General features: G+C 41.4%; 1 protein-coding gene across 50 annotated transcripts in view; it reads right to left on the bottom strand.

Moving 5' to 3' along the window:
- Ktn1 (kinectin 1) overlaps window positions 1–21,332 on the bottom strand; it is an 87,954-nt gene that overhangs the window by 44,068 nt on the left and 22,554 nt on the right. For all 50 annotated transcript variants that reach the window (XM_087586032.1, XM_087586037.1, XM_087586047.1 and 47 more), the window contains exons 5-18: window positions 20,111–20,241; window positions 16,355–16,471; window positions 14,461–14,601; window positions 13,382–13,488; window positions 12,094–12,226; window positions 10,816–10,903; window positions 7,396–7,562; window positions 6,653–6,721; window positions 5,249–5,286; window positions 4,187–4,277; window positions 3,742–3,810; window positions 3,154–3,191; window positions 2,937–3,018; window positions 2,209–2,277 (exon numbers count right to left, since the gene is read on the bottom strand). In XM_087586032.1, the coding sequence (XP_087442158.1) occupies window positions 2,209–2,277; window positions 2,937–3,018; window positions 3,154–3,191; window positions 3,742–3,810; window positions 4,187–4,277; window positions 5,249–5,286; window positions 6,653–6,721; window positions 7,396–7,562; window positions 10,816–10,903; window positions 12,094–12,226; window positions 13,382–13,488; window positions 14,461–14,601; window positions 16,355–16,471; window positions 20,111–20,241 (1,340 nt within the window). The remainder of the gene's footprint in view (window positions 1–2,208; window positions 2,278–2,936; window positions 3,019–3,153; window positions 3,192–3,741; window positions 3,811–4,186; window positions 4,278–5,248; window positions 5,287–6,652; window positions 6,722–7,395; window positions 7,563–10,815; window positions 10,904–12,093; window positions 12,227–13,381; window positions 13,489–14,460; window positions 14,602–16,354; window positions 16,472–20,110; window positions 20,242–21,332) is intronic.

The raw sequence follows: 21,332 nt of genomic DNA, 5'->3' as shown, positions 1-21,332 counted from the left end.
AATATAACCAAATGCGTTTCGTTTTCATTTCCTTGTTTATATTTCATTTGAAGCCCTGTAAGATGAATGGGGTCTTAAAGGTTCAGATCTTTAGTCATAAGATGGTTCAATGGGTAGGGTGCTTGCCTTTATGACCTGATGGCCTGATCTTAATCCACAGAAACTGCATGGTGAACCCATACCAACAACGCACGCACGCAAATGCATGCATGCACACTCAGAGAGACACAGGAGCACACTCACGCACCCATGCACGCACACACGCACACACCCGCACACACCTTCTCCCTCCCTCCCTCCCTCCCTCTCTCACATACACACACAGATACAAACTCATGTACACTCTCCATCTCTCTCACACACACACCCCTATATAAATTAATGTTTTTAAAAATAAAATGAAATAGATTCAGATTTTCTCTTCAAATGCAGGCATATCCATATCCAGAGCCAAAAAAGTTAAAAACATTGAAATTGTTCTTCTTTAGAAGACCCTTATACTTTTAGACATTTGTTTTACCCACATAGAGGTAACTTTAAATTTGTTTTAGTTTATGTATTGAAATCTCTGGTAGTTAATACATAAAAACTGCATGCTATTTCTCCAGGTTAAGGATTAATAGACAAAGAAAAACTACCACACTTTATTAACCTAGTCCACCAAGGTACATGTCTGGAGAAAACATTTTTAACAGTAAAAGTTAATAACACTGGGCTGGAGAGATGGCTCAGGGGTTAAGAGCACTGACTGCTCTTCCAGAGGTCCTAAGTTCAATTCCCAGCACCCACACGGTGGCTCACAACCATCTGAAATGGGATCTGATGCCCTCTTCTGGTATGTCTGAAGACAGCTACAGTATACTCACATACATGAAATAAGTAAATAAATCTTAAAACAATAAATAAAAATACTGCCATCAAAACTGTTGCTAAAGGCTACAACAGACACTCAAGTTTCAAAGATGGTCGCTTGAACTTGGGTTCCAATAGCTTTTGGAGCGCTTTATCATTCGTAGTCTATATTGCAACAAAGGAGAATATTTACATTTTCTCCATGCTAGTTTACGCATATACAAAGTAATAAAAATTACACACAGTATTGCATTTCACAGAAGGGAAGGGGAAACAAGCTGACAAACTAAAGTTAACAAGTACTTCAAACAACAGCTCTTTACACCAATAATATACTTGTTGAATTGTGAATTTTAAAACCAAGAATGAAAGCATCTCTGAAGGACGTGCTGTCATTTCCAAAAGGTCTCTAAAACTTACTGAGGAAAACAAGCAGTTTATATTCTAACGGAGCATGCAACAGCAGAAATTATACACTGCCGTGTTCTAAAATTTCCTACATTGGTTTACTTATTTGTTGAGAGAGCATGTGTGATTTTGTATGTGCGAGTGGATGTGGATGTCAGAAAAAAGCTGTGGGAGGTGGTCCTCTCCTTCCATTACGTGGTTCCCAGAAATCACTCTCAGGAGGATTGGTAGGAAATAACTTTACCTGCAGAGCCATCTGGCCAGTCAGCTTTCTAACAGCGTGACTTGAAAGAATCATGTGAGAAAAATGTAAAGGCAACACGGTGGTAGTCCCAGGGAAAAGACACAACTAGATGTGGCTTACGAAGAAGTGCCAGTCAAGGCTGCTATAGCTTTACTGGCTTGCAAGGGTGAGTGAGTGAGTGCGTGAGTGAGTGGGTGGGTGAGCGAGCGTGCATGTGTGCGTATGCATATGTAATCATTATCATATATACGCACAATTAGAATATAGATATATATTCTTTGAAAATTATTTAGATGTAGGCTATGTGCAAAGCACTAGACTAAGCAATATATCCAAGTTTTGTTCAAATCTGAGAAATCCTTAAATAAAATCGTGGTGAGACTGAGGAGGAGGAGTTTGAAACCAACTTTGAGGCACACCTAAGTTTCAAACCATTCTTCTTTTCAAAAACCATACTGCCTGTAAGGGTAAGGTTCCAAAAACAGGTAGGTTTTTTTTTCCCTTTTCCTTGTTTTCTACAAAATGTTAATGAGAAGATTAACGCCTGCCTCTTCTCAGAGATGCAGAACTTTGAAGCATAAAGAGGACGGGGTGGTTAGAAGACACACCTAACTTTAAGCACACTCTCTCAATCGGCTGAGCTCCGCTCAGACCCTCTCGCACTTGGGCTGTTTCCACACGAGTGAGCGAACGAGAAACCTCACCTGCTCAGAGACCACGGCCTGCAGCTTCTGAACTTCTAGCTGTAACGCCTTATTCTGGTCATTCAGAATCTGGAAGAAAGAATCCCAAGTCACTACTTGCTAAGAAAGAAAAAGGCAATAATGTAATCATTTGAATGGATTTTTGAACAAGCAAGCCCACACTGTTGCTTTAGGTGTTCATAAAAGTCTGAAGAGTTCCATGGCCAGAGACATCCAGAGCTCACTGGACAGAGAGTAGCACTGCAGCAACAGTGAAGACAGCAATATCATCTACAGATGTAAAATACTGAAAAATGCCAAGGAGGCTGGAGAGATGGCTCAGCAGTTAAGAGCACTGGCTGCTCTTCCAGAGGCCCTGAGTTCAATTCCCAGGAACCTCATGGTGGCTCAGAACCATCTGTAATGGGATCTGATGCCCTTTTCTGGTGTGTCTGAGAACAGCTACACAGTACTCATATACATAAATAAATCTTAAAAAAATAAAATAAAAACAAAAAAATAAAAAATGCCAAGGAATGCTAGGGCAAAATCAATTTCAAAAATTTAAGATTAAATAAAGTACATTTAGGCAAAAAGTCTAAGAAAACTTCACTATTCACCTTAGACACCAAATAAACTAAGGAAATATTATTTCCAAATGACTATATTAAAACAACCCAGCACATTGAGCCTCGCTGTAATTAAGCTTAGGGCGTTGTTCTGGGCAAGCCGAGCTCATGCTCACACACCTTAAGCTCTTCCACTCTGCTGGCAACTTCGCGCTGCAGCTGCTCTTCAAGCAGTCTTATCTTATCATCCTTCACATGGACACTAGGAGAAGAGGAGGCTCCATTAACACTACTTCACATTCAATCCTCAGGGCTGTATGCACAAGCCTCAGGTGGAGTCTCACGGCACATGAACACACACGCACGCGTGTCTGTCTGCAGAGAATACATCACTCACCTCTTCTGCATCTTCTCCACCTCGTGGGCTGCAGCAGCCTGGACTCAGAATAAAAGGAGACTCTTATCATCTTAGGAAGCCATCCACGCTATTCCCTTCCTCATAAAAGCTTATATTTCCTACATCTGGATTAAAGCTGTAACAGACTCTATGGTATTCTGTGTTTTATTGTCCATTAGTTTTAACTTCTCAGAGGCCAATTTTCTCTAACAAAGGTTTTCCCTTTACACATTAAAATCTGAGCAGGTAACAGTCTCTACATCTCAGAAATGACCCAGGCACTGTACCATACATTAACTCCAACAGGAATCAGTGACATCTAAGTCTGTACATACGCCCTTGGTAACAACCCACAGCCAAACATAAGTAACCAGAATAGACGGTATTTATATACAGAAAACATAAGGAACCAATATAGACGGTATTTATATACAGAAAACATAAGGAACCAGTATAGATGGTATTTATATACAGAAAACGGGGCTCACACAGTCAGAAACAAAAACAAAGGCAAAAAACAAAACAAAAAATAAAAACAAGAAAGCACATCAAACTTCAGAGATAGATAAGCAAAAGTGACTTATTTACCTGCTCCTTAGCCAGGGCCTGCAATTTCTGCACTTCAGCCTTTAATAAGAAATTCACATTCTGTACATCCTAGAGCAAGGAAAAAAAAGTACAAGGGATTAAAAATATTTCATAAAATACAAACTGAACTTATGGCAAGGTATGTGTTCTGCTTAAGAGTTAAGTAACGGTCTCAAATAATGAACTTCGTAAAGAAAAAAAGTAATCAAATTTCTGTTATTTGGCACACTTCTGAAGTTGTTATGGAATGCATTATGGGTAGACCTTCTGGGTTTTTCCTTTTTAGAGCTGAAGAAGTATCCTTTACAGTTGAGAAAAAAGAAAGCACTTTCCATAGTTCTACAGTGTTGCTCTTCCTTCATACAAATACACACCGACTACAATCTTTAGGGTAACTCAACTGAGTCCCATAAAATACTACAGCAAGCGGTAGGACATACTGTACCTTAAGTTCCTGCTCCTTGCTTGCTAAGTGATCCTGTTCGCTTGCTAATGAGTCTTCAGTCTGCTTTAGCTGTTTGTCCTTTTCTGCAATCCTTCAAGAAAAGACATTTGTGCTTTTAATAAGCATTTCCAAACAACAGGATTTAAATATCTTACATGGAAAGGACCATCTTAACTAAATAAGTTTCTCGTATGATGGTACTTTCTCTCTCTAGAGACACTATTTAGTCTAATAGTATACTAGTAACTGTCACAAAGCATGAGCCCCAGAGAGACAGAGAGAGAGAGAGAGAGAGAGAGAGAGAGAGAGAGAGAGAGAGAGAGAGAGAGAGAGACAGAACAACTTGCAAAGTTTGCTCCCTCCTTCCAGTGTGTGAAAGCAGGACGCGTTTGGTCCATCAGGCTTGACAAAGAGCCTTTCTTTCCTACTAAAGCATTTTTACAGCCCAAAATATCCCCTATTTTATGCTCCACCTGTACTCTGGAGGCAAAGGCAGAAAGATAACCACAAAATCAAGGCCAGTCTAGACTACAGACTAAGGCCTCAAATCATAGATACACAGAGGAATAGACAGACAGACAGATCAATTATTTGAAACTTAAGTCAAAGAAGCTAATTTACATTGAAAAGTCTGGTATCAAAACCAGATTACAGGTCATCTGCACACAACTGACCCATATCTGTACAGTTTGAAACTATGCAAATGAGCGCATGCATATGAGCATACAGCCTACTGCCACAGGCTAGATACAGAAGAGCCAGGGTACAAAGCAGGCTCAAGCACTACTTTCTTTCCATCCATGACTCTGAAAACACAACTGCCTCTTCTACATAATTCCCAATGTCCCAAATGGAGGAAAGTTAGACAGCTCTTTCATAATGACAAAAACAAAGTGTAACATTCGGGACTAAACAGACATAGGCTAGAAGAAAAGAGCAAAATAGAATTTAGTTAGGATAACTTTCCAAACAGGTGAGAGTATGACATTAATTGTGTATTGTATCAAACAGGTATCATTAGTGGTTATCAGTTACAAGAGAAGTGTGGAGTAGCAAGCTTACACTTTATGTAATTCTTCTGCCAGAACTGAAGCAGAGGTCTGAGAAAGAAAAACATTATCAACATAAGAGCATTTGAGAACAAGCTTAAAAGCTGTACAATAATCACAGCAGAGCTTTACAAAGAGAGGGACACTGACATATATAAAGCTGTTAAAGACAGTCTGGCCTGCGGGGAGGGGCTACCGCTCTGAAAACATGTCTGTCTGAGCACCAACAGCACTATTAAGGAATTCCACATCACATCGCAGAATAATGACAAGCAACAAGTACATAAGAGACGGCCACAAAGGCCGTCTCTACCCCGTGCATCTCCTCCTCCGCAAACCTGTCTGAAAGGATCCCTTCATGATCAGACCATGAGGAGAACGCCGGTGCTGTCTTTCCACTGTCAAGTTCTCAGCTAATAAAGACTGGTAACTCACAAACACACAGCTCCATTTTGCTGAATTAGATGGTTCTCCCCCCCCCCCCCCCCCGCTAGTTTTACAGTATCATCTCTACAAAAAAACCACTATGCACAAAGCTTTGGGAGTTTGCACACTATAATTCACATTTAAAGTTAAAAATCACTTTTTATGTAAGAGCCAAATTTGGAATATGTGTAAGCACTGGGGGGAATGAGCTAATGAGTGCAGTGACCAGGAGGCCATTTGACTCCCTGGAGCTGGTGTTACAGGCAGTTGTGAATGGCCTGGTACAGGTGCTGGGAACTAAACTCTGGTTCTCTGGACGGGCAGCAGGCACACGTAACTACTGAGCCATCTCTGCAGTCGAGAGTCAAATGTCTAGTACTTGTTGCTATGAATGATTTTTAACGTTCAACTGAAATTGAAATTTATAGTATATGTATTTATGGAAACCTTCACATTTTTCTGAATGTTCTATTGTTTATTTTCTAAAGCCTATCAATCAATCAATCAATCAATCAAAGAAAGGAGCAGTGGAATCAAATGACAGGTCTTAGCATACTACCTTTTTAAACTCTGCAATGTTTGCCATTACCTAAACTGAATTCTACATTTCAAGCTGAATCTTCTGTGAATACAACCTGTGCACATGTGGGATTCCTGAACAAAGTCCATTTTCTGTGACAGAGCATCAATCCCGCCATCAGCCCTACCTACACACTTACACTGGCTATCCAACTGGTTTGTGACAGAGCTCAGAGCGTTTGCCCAGGACTACGTATTCTCACCTACCCCTCCTCATTACACCGGTTTGGGGTTCTTAGTGCTGCTCAACTATTATCTATACTATTTAGTGTTTGAAACTTTGGACCACTGCAAACTGATTCATTGACTCACCCCCAACTACTGAAAAGTTTGGCACTACAGCTGAGTTCAGGAAACTGTTTAAAAGGCTGGAAAGTTCTGACTAATGTAACCAGTTAGAAAGCACCATTACCTGAGCTGCTATCTGGGAATGGAATTGTTGAATCTGAGCTTTCAAGGCCTCATTTTGTTCCAAAATATCCTTTCATCAATAGGAAAAAAAGAGAGAACAAAGATGCCATTAATAAATATCCAAGAATACATGAACACAAAGATTTACGTAGTCTTGATATCTTTAAATTATCTTTATTTAAAGCAGCTAAGCATTCTTCTCTGAGTTCATCTACAAGGCAGACATTGAGGCTGTTTTACTGTCCCTGATCTTATCACATGAAGTCCTAAGGAAGTGGGTGAGTCGTCTTTAACACATGCTCAAAGATTAAATATTATTATTTACCACCATTAAGAATTAGGACATATGGGCTGGAGAGATGGCTCAGCGGTTAAGAGCACTGGTCCTGAGTTCAATTCCCAGCAACCACGTGGTGGCTCACAACCATCTGTAATGGGATCTGATGCCCTCTTCTGGTGTGTCTGAAGACAGCTATAGTTTACTTGTATACATTAAATAGATTAATTAAAAAAATAATTAGGACATACCACACTTACCCTAATTTCTTTTTCTTAATGATTTGAACACAGAAACAGAAATTTATTCAAAGTATTTAGACATAAGTTTTGGATTTTTCTTTAATTGTAATTTTTGAATTAAATTAAGATTAGACCACTTCCCCCCAACCTCTCCAACAGCTCATCTCCATCCCTCTCTAGTTCTTGGCTTTAGTTACTATTGTAGCACATGTAACACACAGATACCTGCACTTGGATCTGCATGGACTCCTCTTGGCTCGCCCGCTTCTGCTCTGACTCCATTAACTGCATTAGCCTTTGCTCCAACTGCTGCTTGGACACCAAGGTGTCCGTGAGCTTACTATGCAGGCTCTGGACTTCATTCTCTTTGGCCACAAATTTACTCTGTAAGTCTGTAGTAGACAAAAATACTGTACTTACAAAATGGCTCTTCCTTCCTCTACCCGATGCACCCTCAGTGCATGTGCTGCCCTCTCTGGAACACTGGCACTGATCCGTTGTCCCCTTCTGCACTCTCAGTGGCTCATCCTCTCTGTACAGCACCCACCACCTGTCTGATTCCTCTTGCCGTAAGAGCGAGACTCTGGACCACAGTCTGTAAGTCTCTCCGTGTCCAGAGCTGGGCCCAGGACGTAGCACAATACTGCCTATTCAGCAAGCATGGTTCTACCACTTCCTGAGAGCACTCTTTGTTTCCCTAAAGATACCCTAATAATTATGCTAACAAATTCCATGAAAATTCCTTGAACTCTGCTACAAGAGAGATGCCAAGAAATCTATTTTCTAAAAGCTGACATTTAAAATAGCATAATAATAATAATTTGAAATGAAGGATAATTTTTTTGTTTCCTTTCTTCCTATAGAACACACACACACACACACACACACACGCACGCACGCACGCACGCACGCACGCACACAAGTAATGAGAAAAAGTTTATTTATTAACTCAAATCACAATAAATGAAGACAACGTGTTTAATGACAACCATTAATTAAGTAGAAAAGAGGAAGGGATCCTGGGTTCGGTCCTCAGCTCCAAAAAAAAAAAAAAAGAAAAGAAAAGAGGAAGGGAAACCTAAATCAAAAGGTTAGTGACAGGAGAGTCATCACCCTGTCCCAAACTATGAGCAAGTCATAGGTCAGAGGGAACCTACTACCACAGAGAGAACTATGTAGCTGGGCATGTGTCTTAATATGTCCCTACCTTAATAAAGGCAAGTGCTCACATTTATAAGGAAATACAACTCAGGAAGAACTACTAAAAATTAAGCATGTAATAATGGACATATCTGGGACTAGAACTCACAGAAGCAAAACATCTATTACCAACAGTTAAAATTAAAACATTAAGTCATGCTATCAAAATCCTTGAGGAGAAATCATTTCTAACTTACAGCTCAACCTCCAGGTAAACCAATCTTACATGGTAAAAACCTTTTCAGAACTTAAAGCCTCCGTCCACAAATGCACTTCTAGGCATCCTCCTATGCGACCAGGACCAGCAGAACAGAACAAAGCATTCGCGTCCAGTGTAGGAGAGAAGGTGGCAGTGACAAAGAGCAAACAGGGCAGGGAGAAGTGAGCCTTAGGACTAGAGAGCAGCAAGCACTAGAGCATGAAGGCCACACCTCCAGGGGGCCATGAGGAAAGTCACACAATCCCTGCCTCCAGCAGTTAAGACGTTCAGGGATTGTGGAATAAGAAATGTTTAACATTAGGCAAAAATTTTTAAATAAAACAGCATCAAGTAAGGGAAAATCCAGTGGGAATCAGCTTCAGGAACTAAACAGCACACATAACGGATGAATTTAACATGCATCCTGGTCATGATGACAGAAAATGAGCACTGATGGAATGGAAGCACATTTAGAACATTTTAGAACACTGAGATACGGAGGAGAACCCAGATAACACTTTACTTTCTGTAACACAAAGTCAGTTTCTACCAAAAGGAAGCAATTCTTTACTATAGCCATCATCAGAATCAACCTGATGTCTATCAATAGATAGTGAGAATGTGGTACCTACGGAGTGTGTGTGCACACGTGCATGTGCGTGCATGTGTGTGTGAATAATGGAGTATATTACCCAGCTCTAAAGAAAAACGCAAGGCTGGAGAGATGGCTCAGTGGTTAAGAGCACTGGCTACTCTCCCAGAGGTCCTGCGTTCAATTCCCAGCAAACACATGGTGGCTCACAACCATCTGTGATGGGATCCAATGCCCTCTTCTGGTGTGTCTGAAGACAGCTACAGTGTACTCACATACATTAAATAAATAAATAAATAAATAAATCTTAAAAAAGAAAAATGCGATCACAACATTAAATCCCAGCATTCTGGAGACAGAGGCAGGGGGAATCTCTATGAGTTGGAGGATGTCCTGGTCTACAGGGCAAGTTCCAGGACAGCCAAACTACACAGAGAAACCCTGTCTAGGAAAACAAAACTATAAAACAGGGAGAAAGAGAGGGAGCAGGAAAGAGAAAATGAAAAAAGAAAAAAATAATTTAATGAAGTCCAAATCTCAGAAAGAAATAGACCGTGTATTTATTCTCTCACAGAGACTCCAGCCAATACTGCGTGCATACATGTAAAATACTGAGGCTCTAAAAAGGCATGATCCGTTAGAGCACACTATGCGGTAACCCAGTAAGAGTAAATAAAGGTACAGGAGCAGTTACAGGATGGAAAGATGGCCTAGCAGTTAGAACACTGGATGACACAGGGTTGGTTCCCAGTACCCACATAGAAGCTCACAGCCTTCTGTAACTCCAGTTCTGGGCGAATCCCATACCTCTTTCTGACTTCTTGGGGCACATATGCACACAATGCACATACACACATGCATACAAAATACTCATATACATAAGACGAAATAAACTTAAAACAACAGTTAAATAGCGCCATCTTATTTTCTAAAGCTATTTGGTTTATTCTGATAGCCTTCTAGCAAGATTCCTGTATTCCAGTCATAACAACATATAAAATGTTGCATATTTAAACAAGTTAAAGAACCTTAGCATAGGGGTTGGGGATTTAGCTCAGTGGTAGAGCGCTTGCCTAGGAAGCGCAAGGCCCTGGGTTCGGTCCCCAGCTCCGAAAAAAAGAACCAAAAAAAAAAAAAAAAAAAAAGAACCTTAGCATAAATACCACGTTTATAAAAAAAAAACAGAAGCTGTAAAGTATCCTGTGCTTATTTTGGTGTTGACCAAAAGGGATGACCAGAGGAAACCCAAGAGCTACCCATAGGATAAACGCTTATTCATCTACATGGAGTCACACTCAAGTTTAGAAAGATGTTCTGGCTAGAGTTTATGTCAAATCTAACACAAGGTTGGGTCATCTTAATCGAGAAGCTGCTTCCACAAGACTACAAGTACCAACAAGACCAAAGGTCAGCTACAGGGGAAACAGGGTCACAGCCATGCTCTCATGGGCCCGTTAGATGCTAATTTCCTGCAGTACCACTACGGACAAAGCCACAAGATTGCTTATTTTACACTATCTAACAAATGTTGAAGAAATAACATAATCTAAAAGGACAAAAATGTATTTTCCCTTGACTCTGCTGAATGCCAACTAATCTGTCCCCTCAGACAGCGGAGAGAGGCTGTGTCCATCTGTACAAACGCTTCCTCTACCTTGCTGTGCGGCCTCATGCTCTGCCGTCCTCTTCCTGATGTAACTCTGCACTTCTTCCCAACGCCTCTCGGCTTCTTGTAGTTGAACCTTGATATTTAAAAAGGAAAAAAAAAAAAAAAATCAGCCCCGACAAGACTCCAGCTGTAAAAAGAGAGCATTTCTTGTTGGCCACACCTATGTATCCTCCAGCTCGGGAACTCAGCTCTACAGACTGTTAGAGCACGAAGGACGGCTGCCCCATTCTTATCTGACCCACTAAGCTATCAGCCATTTTCATCAACTATTCTTGAGACCCTAAGCTATTAAGAGACAAGACAGTATCTATTGCTAAATCTCAGTGAGCACCTAAAATTTTACCTATTTTGAAATAAAAATATTGTAAAACACTAAGATTATTCATTGTGATGCCACTTATCACACTCATCCATTTGTGTCAGCAATAAATCCCCCAGAAACCCTAGTATTAAAGGAACAACACCGGCATCACTTTCACAAAGTATTGAACAAAACTTGAAAAAGAAAAAGAAAGAAAAAGCGAGTTACATTTTCTATAGGCAATTCTAAAGCTGTCTGGAACTGGCATCAAGGTAAACTCTGTATGAGTGTGGATGGGGGTAACAGTGAGGCTGCATATAACCTCTATAAATTGAACTATGCATTTTCAGAAAATCTTCCTCAGAAAAGGGAGGAACAGGTAGCTATCATCCCATCAACATGTAAGTTCCCAAGTTCATGAAAATGAGAGAGTGACTCTGCTCTGCTTTGGGCAGCCTGAGAACCTACATGTTTACCAGTAAGCATCTCAGCCGTCTCTGTTCGCCAAGGGTTCCAGGGGAAGCTGCTGGAGTGGCACTTGAGGGAGGTGTGGGGGAGGCTCGGGGGAGGCGCGGGGGAGGCGTGGCACCCATGCTGAGGAGGGCTCAATTTGACTTGACTGAGTTATCGAGGATAAAAGTAATGCTAGATTCCTTCCTAAAATTACTTTTGCCTTACACGGGTAGGCATGTATAAAAAAACACACACACAATAATTCTACCCTTCCTTGTCAATCACTTGGCTTCGTTTTTCTTCTCTCAGTCTGTAGCTCCAAATCCAGGCCTACAATCAATGCTTTGATCAAGGCATAACTTTGAGAACACAGAGCCCTTAGAATGTGGATCTGATGAAACTTCACACTAGATTCTCAGACCAACCCCCACACTGTTATGTCACAGAAGTGGGTATCATCATATTTACAAAATGGTACAGGGGGGCAGGCAGGCAGGCAGGAGGCTCACCTTCAACTGGGCGGCGGCTTGTTCAGCGTTCTTCTTCTGGACCCCCTCTTGCTGCAGCTTTCCTGTCTTCTCGTTCAGCTCGCTCACCAGCCTCCCACAGTCTTGGCGCAGCTTATTCAGCTCGGCGGACTGCCTGCAACGGTGACAAGATTAGGGGTCTGCACACACAGAGAACTCACGAGCATAACATATCCTGTGTTAAATATGCTAGAACCCCCTTACAGGCACATGTAAAGGAACATGACTAAGTAGGAATATTGTTGTTCCCAAGAGGACTCTAAAAATTCAAATGAGCGCAAGCTCTAAAAACTACTGCAGGGCTGAACGGCTGCCTAAGTGGGAAAGGGGGTGCAAGCTCAGAAACCTAAGTACCACCCCAAATTCCATGGTGGCAGGAGGGACCCCGGGCTGTAGCCTCCATATACACTCCACAGAACGAAACAGGAAAACACATACTGTGGCAAATACATGACAATAATAAAATAATTTTACATCTAAAAATCACTATGAAATATCAAGAAAAAAAATAGCTAACCAAATACTCAGCAGTATGAACAGATAGATGTTGCTGCTGTTAAACTGATTTAAAAACCTCCTAATATGGATGCCATAAAGTTCATCAGCTAAGAGCATTTGTTGCTTTTGCAAAAGGCCCACGTTCAGTCCTATTGCCCACATGTGACTCATAACCATCCTAATTCTAGTTCTAAAGAATCCGACACCTTTTGGCCCCCATAGACCCCAGGCGTACCTGTGGTACACGGGCATGAAAGGCAAAATACGCCAGACACATAAAATAAATCTTTACAAAAAACCAACACCCTCCTAATACCAATACCATTGTAACTGGACTTGGCCTGTTGTCCAGAGGAAGAGAGCATTTTTATTCTAATGAGGAAGCTTTTACTTCTTTATTGCAAATAATAACCCGTGCTTATTTGTCAAGGCTACTAGCGTCCTCGTGAACCACCCGGGCTCCACTTTTAGGCTCAAGACCATCCTTTTTAGCATCAGCATGGCAGCTGCTGTGAGAATGATGAGATCTAAGAAGAGCGAGGCTGGAGGAGGGCGGCTTCAGCACGTGTGTGCTACTTCACTGGCAACGCATGCCCAAGGGGCTTTGCAGTCTGCACTACTCAGAGTTCAGAGGATCTAGGTCCTGAAAAGTAACTCAAGATTGGCAGCAGATGGAGGAAGTCAAAGTTAAGCCAATCACTAAGCAACGCCTCCTTAGGACAGAGGTAAACGCTGTGTCATTTAGGTGACAAGGCGGCAAATGGACACATACTTGCTCTCCAGCTGGTTTGTGGTGTTACTGACAGCATCTCTCAGGATACCGTTTTCCTGCTTCAAATGAGCTATCTCTGCTTCCATTTGTTCCCGAACTTGCTCAAACTATTTTAAAAATATAAAAGATTTATTAGGAAGCAAAGATCAGCAAAGCCACCTTTAAGAGAAATTGCACTCTAATAAAGCATTACAAAAATGAAATACAACCCTTCTTTTCAGGTCACTATCAAAGAGACTTAAAGAACAAACGCTCGGAGCCCACCAGACATCACTCACATGCCTCTGAGGTAAGATGCCAACACAATGCAGAACTGAGGTGTCGGGTGGTGCTTACACCCAGTGCAGAGGCAGAACATGGCAGTGTCACACTCACAACACTTTTAAGGCTTTAAGTTGGATAAGGTGGCCCATACCTCTAATCCTAGCACATGGGAGGCAGAAACAGGGAGAGTCTGTGAGTTTTAAGGGTGGTCTGCTTTACATAGCAAGTTACAGACCACCCAGGACAACAAATGGGGACCCCATTCCCCTAAAAGTTTTAGCTATCCAAAGTTTAAACATTGTAAATATGCATAAACATTTATAAAGTTATAAATAAATTAAGCATAACTAACAGACAACATAAAATCTACTTGAAAATCATTCATGACCCTGGGTTGTTTTACCGTGCTAAGTAACATAAAATGAGATAAAATAGACCATCCAAGCCACTCTCTTCTTTACACACATCTGTCTGTCGTGTGCTATGTGTGCTGTGTGAGCATGCATGCATGTGTGCGCGTGTGTTCAGAGGAAACATTAAATTAGTTCTCTCTCCACCATGAGTCCCAAGAATTGAACTCGTCATCAATCAGGCTTGGCAACAAGCTCACCGAACCATATGGCTGGTTCCGCCATTTTCATGTGTACAAGGTTCAAAGGTATTAAACATATCCATTCTGCTATGCAACCATCATTACCATTCATAGTCACGAATATATAGTTAGCCACTGTATGTCAATGGCTCAACCTGCCATTAACATTAAACGTTAAACAAATGCACATGATTCCTCTCACTCTCCAAGACTCCGAACATACCTTCATCTGCATCTGCTGAGTTTCTTGGTAACTGACATGCATTTTATTTTGAAATATGTTATGTTCCTTTTCCAGGGTTCCAATCCGTTCTTTCATCCTTGCCATAACCACGCTGCTTCTTTCTTTCTCTGTCATCATTTCCTAGAATAGTAACCCAGGAAAGAAGTATATGAAGACCATGTTGTGACTCCAAAGCAGACAATGTTCCAACAGGAGCACAGCAGGAATGCTCCGTCAGGGCTTTGTACAAAGCAAAGTCAAAGGGTAAAGCGAAGAAGCCGAGAGCTTCCGCAGACCCTGCTCTCCACACGGTGTCTCATTTACAAACACTGATCAGACTGTTTCTATCTCAAATACATTTTTCAATTCAATCATTATAAAGGCTGTGAGCCTAAAATAAATCCTACATGCTAATGCAATTATAAGAAAAAACATTTTAAGCCAAAACAGTGATTATTTCTTACTCTTCTTTTGAATTCAGTGAAAAGACCAGGGGAGGTGTTAGAATAGGAACCAAAGACAGGCCTGTCTTTTAGAGGAAGAGACATGGTATGTCTAAAGCAGGGAAGAAGTTTAGAAATGGCTAAGTTAGAAAGCAAAGCTTTATCTTTCTAATTCAAATCTTAAAAGATACAAACTCCTGGAATAAATACTATCCAAGCAAGCAATTTTGATTACCTGAAGGTATGAATACATCCCTGCTTTAAGAAACTGTAACAAATTGAAGTTTTTACATAACTTATGAAATTATTTATATACTTATTTTCATAAGTATACATATTTCATATGTATACTTGAAAGCTGTTATACTGGTATACAAGACACTGAACAGTTAATTTTAAAGAGTTACACTAAATGTGCCATACTAAAGCCACTTATGTTGGCAACCATCTACAATCCCAGCATTGGAGGTACAGTTAGGGGGTCATTCTCAGCTGTACAGCCAGCTTTAGACCAGCCTGGGATAACTAAGACTCTACCAAAACTACAGGAAAAAAAGCACTGCACTTCATTTAACTCCATATAAACTCTGGTTAAACAGTGAATCTTATTTTGAGATAGTCAGATTTACTTTTTATGCAGCTACTTAACTTAGTTACCAAGTACACACATCCCCAGCATGCAGAACAGTGATATGTGGGTTGACGCAACCGAGAGCCACTAAAGGGTGTGCTCACAGCAAAACATCAAAAGGTGCCTTAACCTATCGTTTTAAATTTCAAAAAACAGCACTAAATGATGTTCCCATCAAAATATATTAAAGTTAATTACAAGGAAGCAGCTTATAGCTTCTTTTGTGCTTGCACCGACTTTTCTTACTAGTCAAGCTCACAGAAGACTTACACTGAGAGCCACGAATCCCTGGGGGGTACTGATGAGATCACACACACTTGTCTACACGACTCTACTAACGGAGGAAACACATCCTCTCCAGAGTTCCACGTCCATTCTCCCAGCTGACACAGATATTTTTACAAAGGTTTGTTTGGGGTTAGATTTTTACCCCTCAGACTAAAATGTCTAAGGTTTCAAAGAAGCAGAATTTAAAATTATAAATATTCATTATAAAACTTTTCAAACATAATGAAAGCTTCACATGAGTCACATAATTGGACGCTATGCTTCTTAGAAGAACAGATCCACATCGCGTCCATTTAAAACAAATTCTTGTTTTCTGAGTACAATAGTTTTGCTATTCTGGTTAGAATAATAAATATTTTTATTTTTTGTTATATCATGAATGATTACAAGTCTTTCATATGAAAATCCTAAAAGAAAGTTTTTATTCTATATAAATTTATTCTATAAAAAATTAAACTAAGGCACACGGTGCTTAAGCCTGTCACTGCTCCTGCCTCAGGAAGCGCGTCCCCGAACCTAAGGCTGTCTTCACCTGCGTCAACTGCTTACAGCGCTCCTTCGTGGCAGCAGCGTCTTCCTTCGTGGCAGTGAGCAGCCTCTCCTTCTCCTGAAGCTGATGCAGAAGGCCACTCAATTCTCCTTTATTCGACTACAATTGAGAAATCAGGACACAATGAGTATGATAAAATGACTCAATGAAACTGTGAGCATGAAACAGCTACTATAAAGAGCCCATGGGTCAACGGGAAGTACCACGTCTAAGGTAAAATGACTGCCACACGCTAGTCAAATAAAATCAGCTAAGTCACTCTACAGTAAACATTCTAAAATTAGTAGGGTACACAGCAGCGACTTTAACAAGTAGTATAGAATTAACACTTAAAAGCCCAAAAGTCAAAATGTCCCCCGTTACTTTTCCAAAGGATTAAGAGACTGAAATCACATGACCTCTCACCAAGAAGCAGGTATGTGTAATCTCAAAGCACAGGACAGGGAAAGCCAAGAGTAGTGGCAATTAAACATGGTGTCAACAACTGTCACAGCACACCGAGTGCCACCAGTGCCAGTTCTGTAAGGTCAGCAAGCACGATTCCCAAATGAACAAACAAAACACAACCACAACGCCCCATTTGCCGTGAGAAACAAATGCAGTTTCAGGCAAGAACTTTGTTAGAAGACAGTCTTACAGGCTATATGAAGGGAAGTAAAGACATTGCATCAGCCTTACTGTACTAAGAACACAGAAGCAGGGCTTGGGGGAGGGAGGCCCAAATGGAACTGAGGCCTCACTGCCTGAACAGCCAGCCCCAAGAATGACACTACCCACCCCACACAAAGACTGCAGGGAAGGCTCAGAAGAGCGAGGCTCCGTGCTGCTCCGTCAGGACAACTCCCTTCCCTCTCCCCATCCTCTGTGTATGGCAGCATTTCCATGTGCCGTACAACTCCTGCGACTCCTGCTGCCTCCATACTCTGCGGGTTCAAGGTGGCCCAGGCCTTGGCTGTCCCACTATCCTTCTTTAAACTTGTTGGCCACAGTTGTGTTTGAGTTTTCAAAAAGTCTCATGAAAACTTTACTTCCCAGGTTTTGTCAGATTAAAATCCTGAATTCTTGACTTTAGACTTGAATGACAATTTAGTAAGGTTAACATTATTCCCTTTCCTTCAATTATTTGTTTACTGTTCTCCACATAAACAAAGCCTGAACTTCACATTCTTGTCATACAGTTTGATCAAACTGTGCTCTCATAATACGGTGTTGCTCTGCTGGCTCTCTCCCTGCTGCCTCACGGCGGGCATGAGGGCGGTTAGAGGGACTGAACTCTACACACTGCAGCGCACACAGCGCACCTCTGCAGTCACCCTTGTCAAGTGAATTACATTCTCTAGAATGTCCCTGAAGGACCTGAAATTCCTGTGCCAGGCAAACATTAGCTCCCCCTTCACCTGTCTTCATTACCTTTTACACCTTAGTCCTTTTAAAAGAATAGAATGTCTAAGGGAAGAAAGAGTTAATTTTACTCATTTACTTAATGCCACTGTGTCCTTTTCTGCTTGGTTACAACTAGTCCATTAGACAATGTTACTTTTATTTCCACTTGGGAGTTTCACCGGCCCTAAATCAAATGCTACCCCTAATAACTACTTAACTTTTTCCTAGGCCTACCTTAACTAAAAAGCAAAGGAATTCTGACTCCCCAGTCAGTCAGTCGTCAAGGCTTCCCAAGTGCCTCCATCTCTAACTGTCCCCGAGAGTCAACAGCAGCATCCTCAGTAAGAACATGGGCACTTACAACAGATGTTTCACTCTGAAGGACAACAGCTAGGTATAGAATTACCTCAAGCCACTCCTGTGCTACAAACTTTTCCAAAACACCACAGTAACTAAAAACTCTTTAGAGACACTCACCTATCTATACTAAAGGAACCAAAGAACAAACTCCAATCAAGAATGCCAGGAAACTAGGCAGTGGGGGCACACACCTTCAATCCCAACACTCAGGCAGAGGCAAGTGAGTTCTGTGACTGAGGCCAGCTTGGTCTACAGATTGAGTTCCAATACAGCCAGGGCTACATGGAGAAACCCTGTCTCAAAAAAGCAATTTAAAACGCAGCAAAAACACCAAGAAAGTTCATTGCAACAGAGCAATCTAAGTTATAGCTAAAGTTAAAGGTATCTGCTGATTGCCTTAAAAACCTCACTTTTACAACCACAGTCTAGCTAGCATACAGCAATGTAAAATGTCAGACTTGCTGACCGTACTGTTAACATGCTCAGACGTATGGACAGGCTTTGAGTGCTGTGACAAGAAAAAGTCCATAGTTTCTGACAAAACAGTTCTAAAATAATTAGTTATCAAGTAAGGCACACTTGATACTGGCAAAGAGGAGAAAGAGGAGACTTGTGCTAGAAGAACCAGAAAAGAGCAAGTTTTAGTAAAATGCAGTGAAGGTTAAGAAAGATGTCACTAAACACAGCTACAAAGGGAAAAATACTGAAGAGAATACTAGGCTCCATGGAGAGAAAAGCACTAATGGTCCTAACAGTGAGTGGATAACTGATCTATATCTCGATGATCACCTCCCAGGCACAGAAGGCCGATGAGTGGGCTAAGGAAAACCCACACCAGAGGCCTGCAGGGACAGGTGATAACTTCAGATAAAATCCAACTGTGCTATCACACACCTAAGTAGGTACAGGAGGACAGCATGTACGTATGTGTGCACCATAACTGAAAATGAAGTTGAGCCAGCCATCTAACACCGACTGACTAGCAGATACCCGGCCATGGCTCACACAAGCCGGCACTTACGAAGTTGGCCCTTGTCTATATGACAAAGGACATGCAACGGGATGTAGTAAACCTGAACCGTAAAAACATTAGCTGCATGGGATTCATTTTTGAGGCGATTTATTTTACAGGCTTTTGATTTTGCTGGTTTTGGGGTTTGGGTGGGTTTTTTTATTTTTGTCAGACATGGCAGAGGGGAGTTATCCATAAAGAGTGATAGGGATGGGGTAAGATACTATTTCTCAGGATAGCCATCAACCTTGGGTTTTTTGGGGCAGGGTTTCTTTGTTCTGGGGCTCACTAACTCAGCTGGGCTGGCTAGCTAGCAGACTAGTGAGTACCACAAACCCTCCCCAGGGCTCTTCTGCCTCTATCTCCCCGGCACTAAGACTACAGGCGCATGTCACCGCACCCAGTGTTTTACATGAGTGTCTGGAGATCAGAAACAAGAGTACTAACCACTAAATGATGGTGGCAAGCCATGTACCCAGTGGCCAGTTCTAGGGATCAAATTCAGACTCTTGGGTTTGTGTATCAAGAACTGTATGGACTAAAGTTATCTCCCCAGCCAAAAACCATGTATCCTTGCAAAGAACATTACACACAAAGAGAAACTCTAACCCTGAACAAAAGGTCCTAGGGCCCTTCCAATGTGCAATCTTCCATTACAAAGTCTGCACTACCTGCTGTGTACCTAGAAATCATCTGCCGTTCCTTCAGCTAGACTGTGAGCTAAAGCAAAGCACGCTCCAACTCAGTCAGGATCCAATGACTGCAGAACATATTCTGCCCACCTTGAACAATTGGCAGCAGATGACTCGAAGAATGCTTGTCTAAACGAGTTCATAAATTAGCATAAATATATATGAAATAATTTCTAAAGCATTCCAGAACATTTAGATGTGGTTATAAGGGTATGAAGAACAGGAATGTAAATTAACTACTACAGCATGCCTCACATGGTAAACTTTTAGAAACTGGTCACAACTGCTTACCTTCTTCAAGGCCTCTTTTATCACTCCAGACTTTTCCTTCAGCAGGTCTACAACACAGAGAGCCTCATCTTCAGAAAACATCATCGTCTTCAAGGACAGAAGGAAATTTTTAAATTTCACTTCGGCATTTTCTTAATTGTAAACAAAAGGAGGGCAAAGTTAGCATTAGAGACACAAGCAATAATTTGAACAAACGTAAACATAAAAAAAAAAAAAAATCCCTGACCCATAAAGTCAATAAGCACAAGAAAACAGACTTTAAGTCAAGTAACAATAGCTACTTTAGTCAAGAGAAAAAAAAATAATGCTTATTGTCTATACCATGGAAAAATTACATTAGCTAAAAGTTTTCCAGGCAGCAGGGTACTAAACTACTACTACACTCTTATGGTTTATTCTTTTGACTTGTTTGTTTGGGAGTGGAGTACACAAGTCAGATGGTAACTTGTCTGAGACGGTTCGCTCCTGCCATGAGTGCCAAGACTTGAACCCACCCACGTCACCCAGCTTGGCACCAAGCACCCTCACCCCTACAGCATCTCACTAGTCCTCGAAGCATTTAGAAGATGCTGCACCTGCACCAGGTGTAGTCATGATATCCTCAGCTAACTTTATTATCCTGTCTGAGTAAACAAACTCCACACACGAGAAGTCAGTCTCGGGGAACTATAACAACACACCGGGCTTCCAAACAGATCGAACTCATGAAGCAGTTGTGATGTTTAACACTGTATGCACGGGGTTGGAGATTTAGCTCAGTGGTAGAGCACTTGCCTAGCAAGCGCAAGGCCCTGGGTTCAGTCCCCAGCTCCGGAAAAAAAAGAAAAAAAGAAAAAAAAAAAAAAAAAACCACTGTATGCATAACACATCTCTTAGCTTCCCTACTCTCATCCTCTAGGGATCCCTAGAGAAACTCCCTTTCTTCAAGAACTTCTCCCACACCCAAAGCAGCCAGCCTAAGCCTTTTTTACACGTCAGCGGCACTACATGTTTTAAAAGATAATCTTGGGCACATGGAGAATAGAAACTCTGCCTTTTCTACTCAGTTCTTTAAGATACTTTAGGCTCATTAGTGTTTGCCTGCATGAGTATCTGTGTGAGGTAGCAGAGGCCTTAGAACCAGAGCCACAGAGAGCTGGGAATGGCCTGGTAAGGGCTGGGAACTGAACTTGGGTCCTCTAAAAGAACAGCCCATGCTCGTGGAGAATGAGTCATCTCTGTA

This window comes from Rattus norvegicus, chromosome 15 (genome assembly GCF_021556685.1).
Source record: "Rattus norvegicus strain SHRSP/BbbUtx chromosome 15, alternate assembly SHRSP_T2T, whole genome shotgun sequence".
Taxonomy (NCBI): domain Eukaryota; kingdom Metazoa; phylum Chordata; class Mammalia; order Rodentia; family Muridae; genus Rattus; species Rattus norvegicus.
Note: the sequence above shows the minus strand (reverse complement) of the source record. Positions and strands in the feature narration are given on the sequence as shown.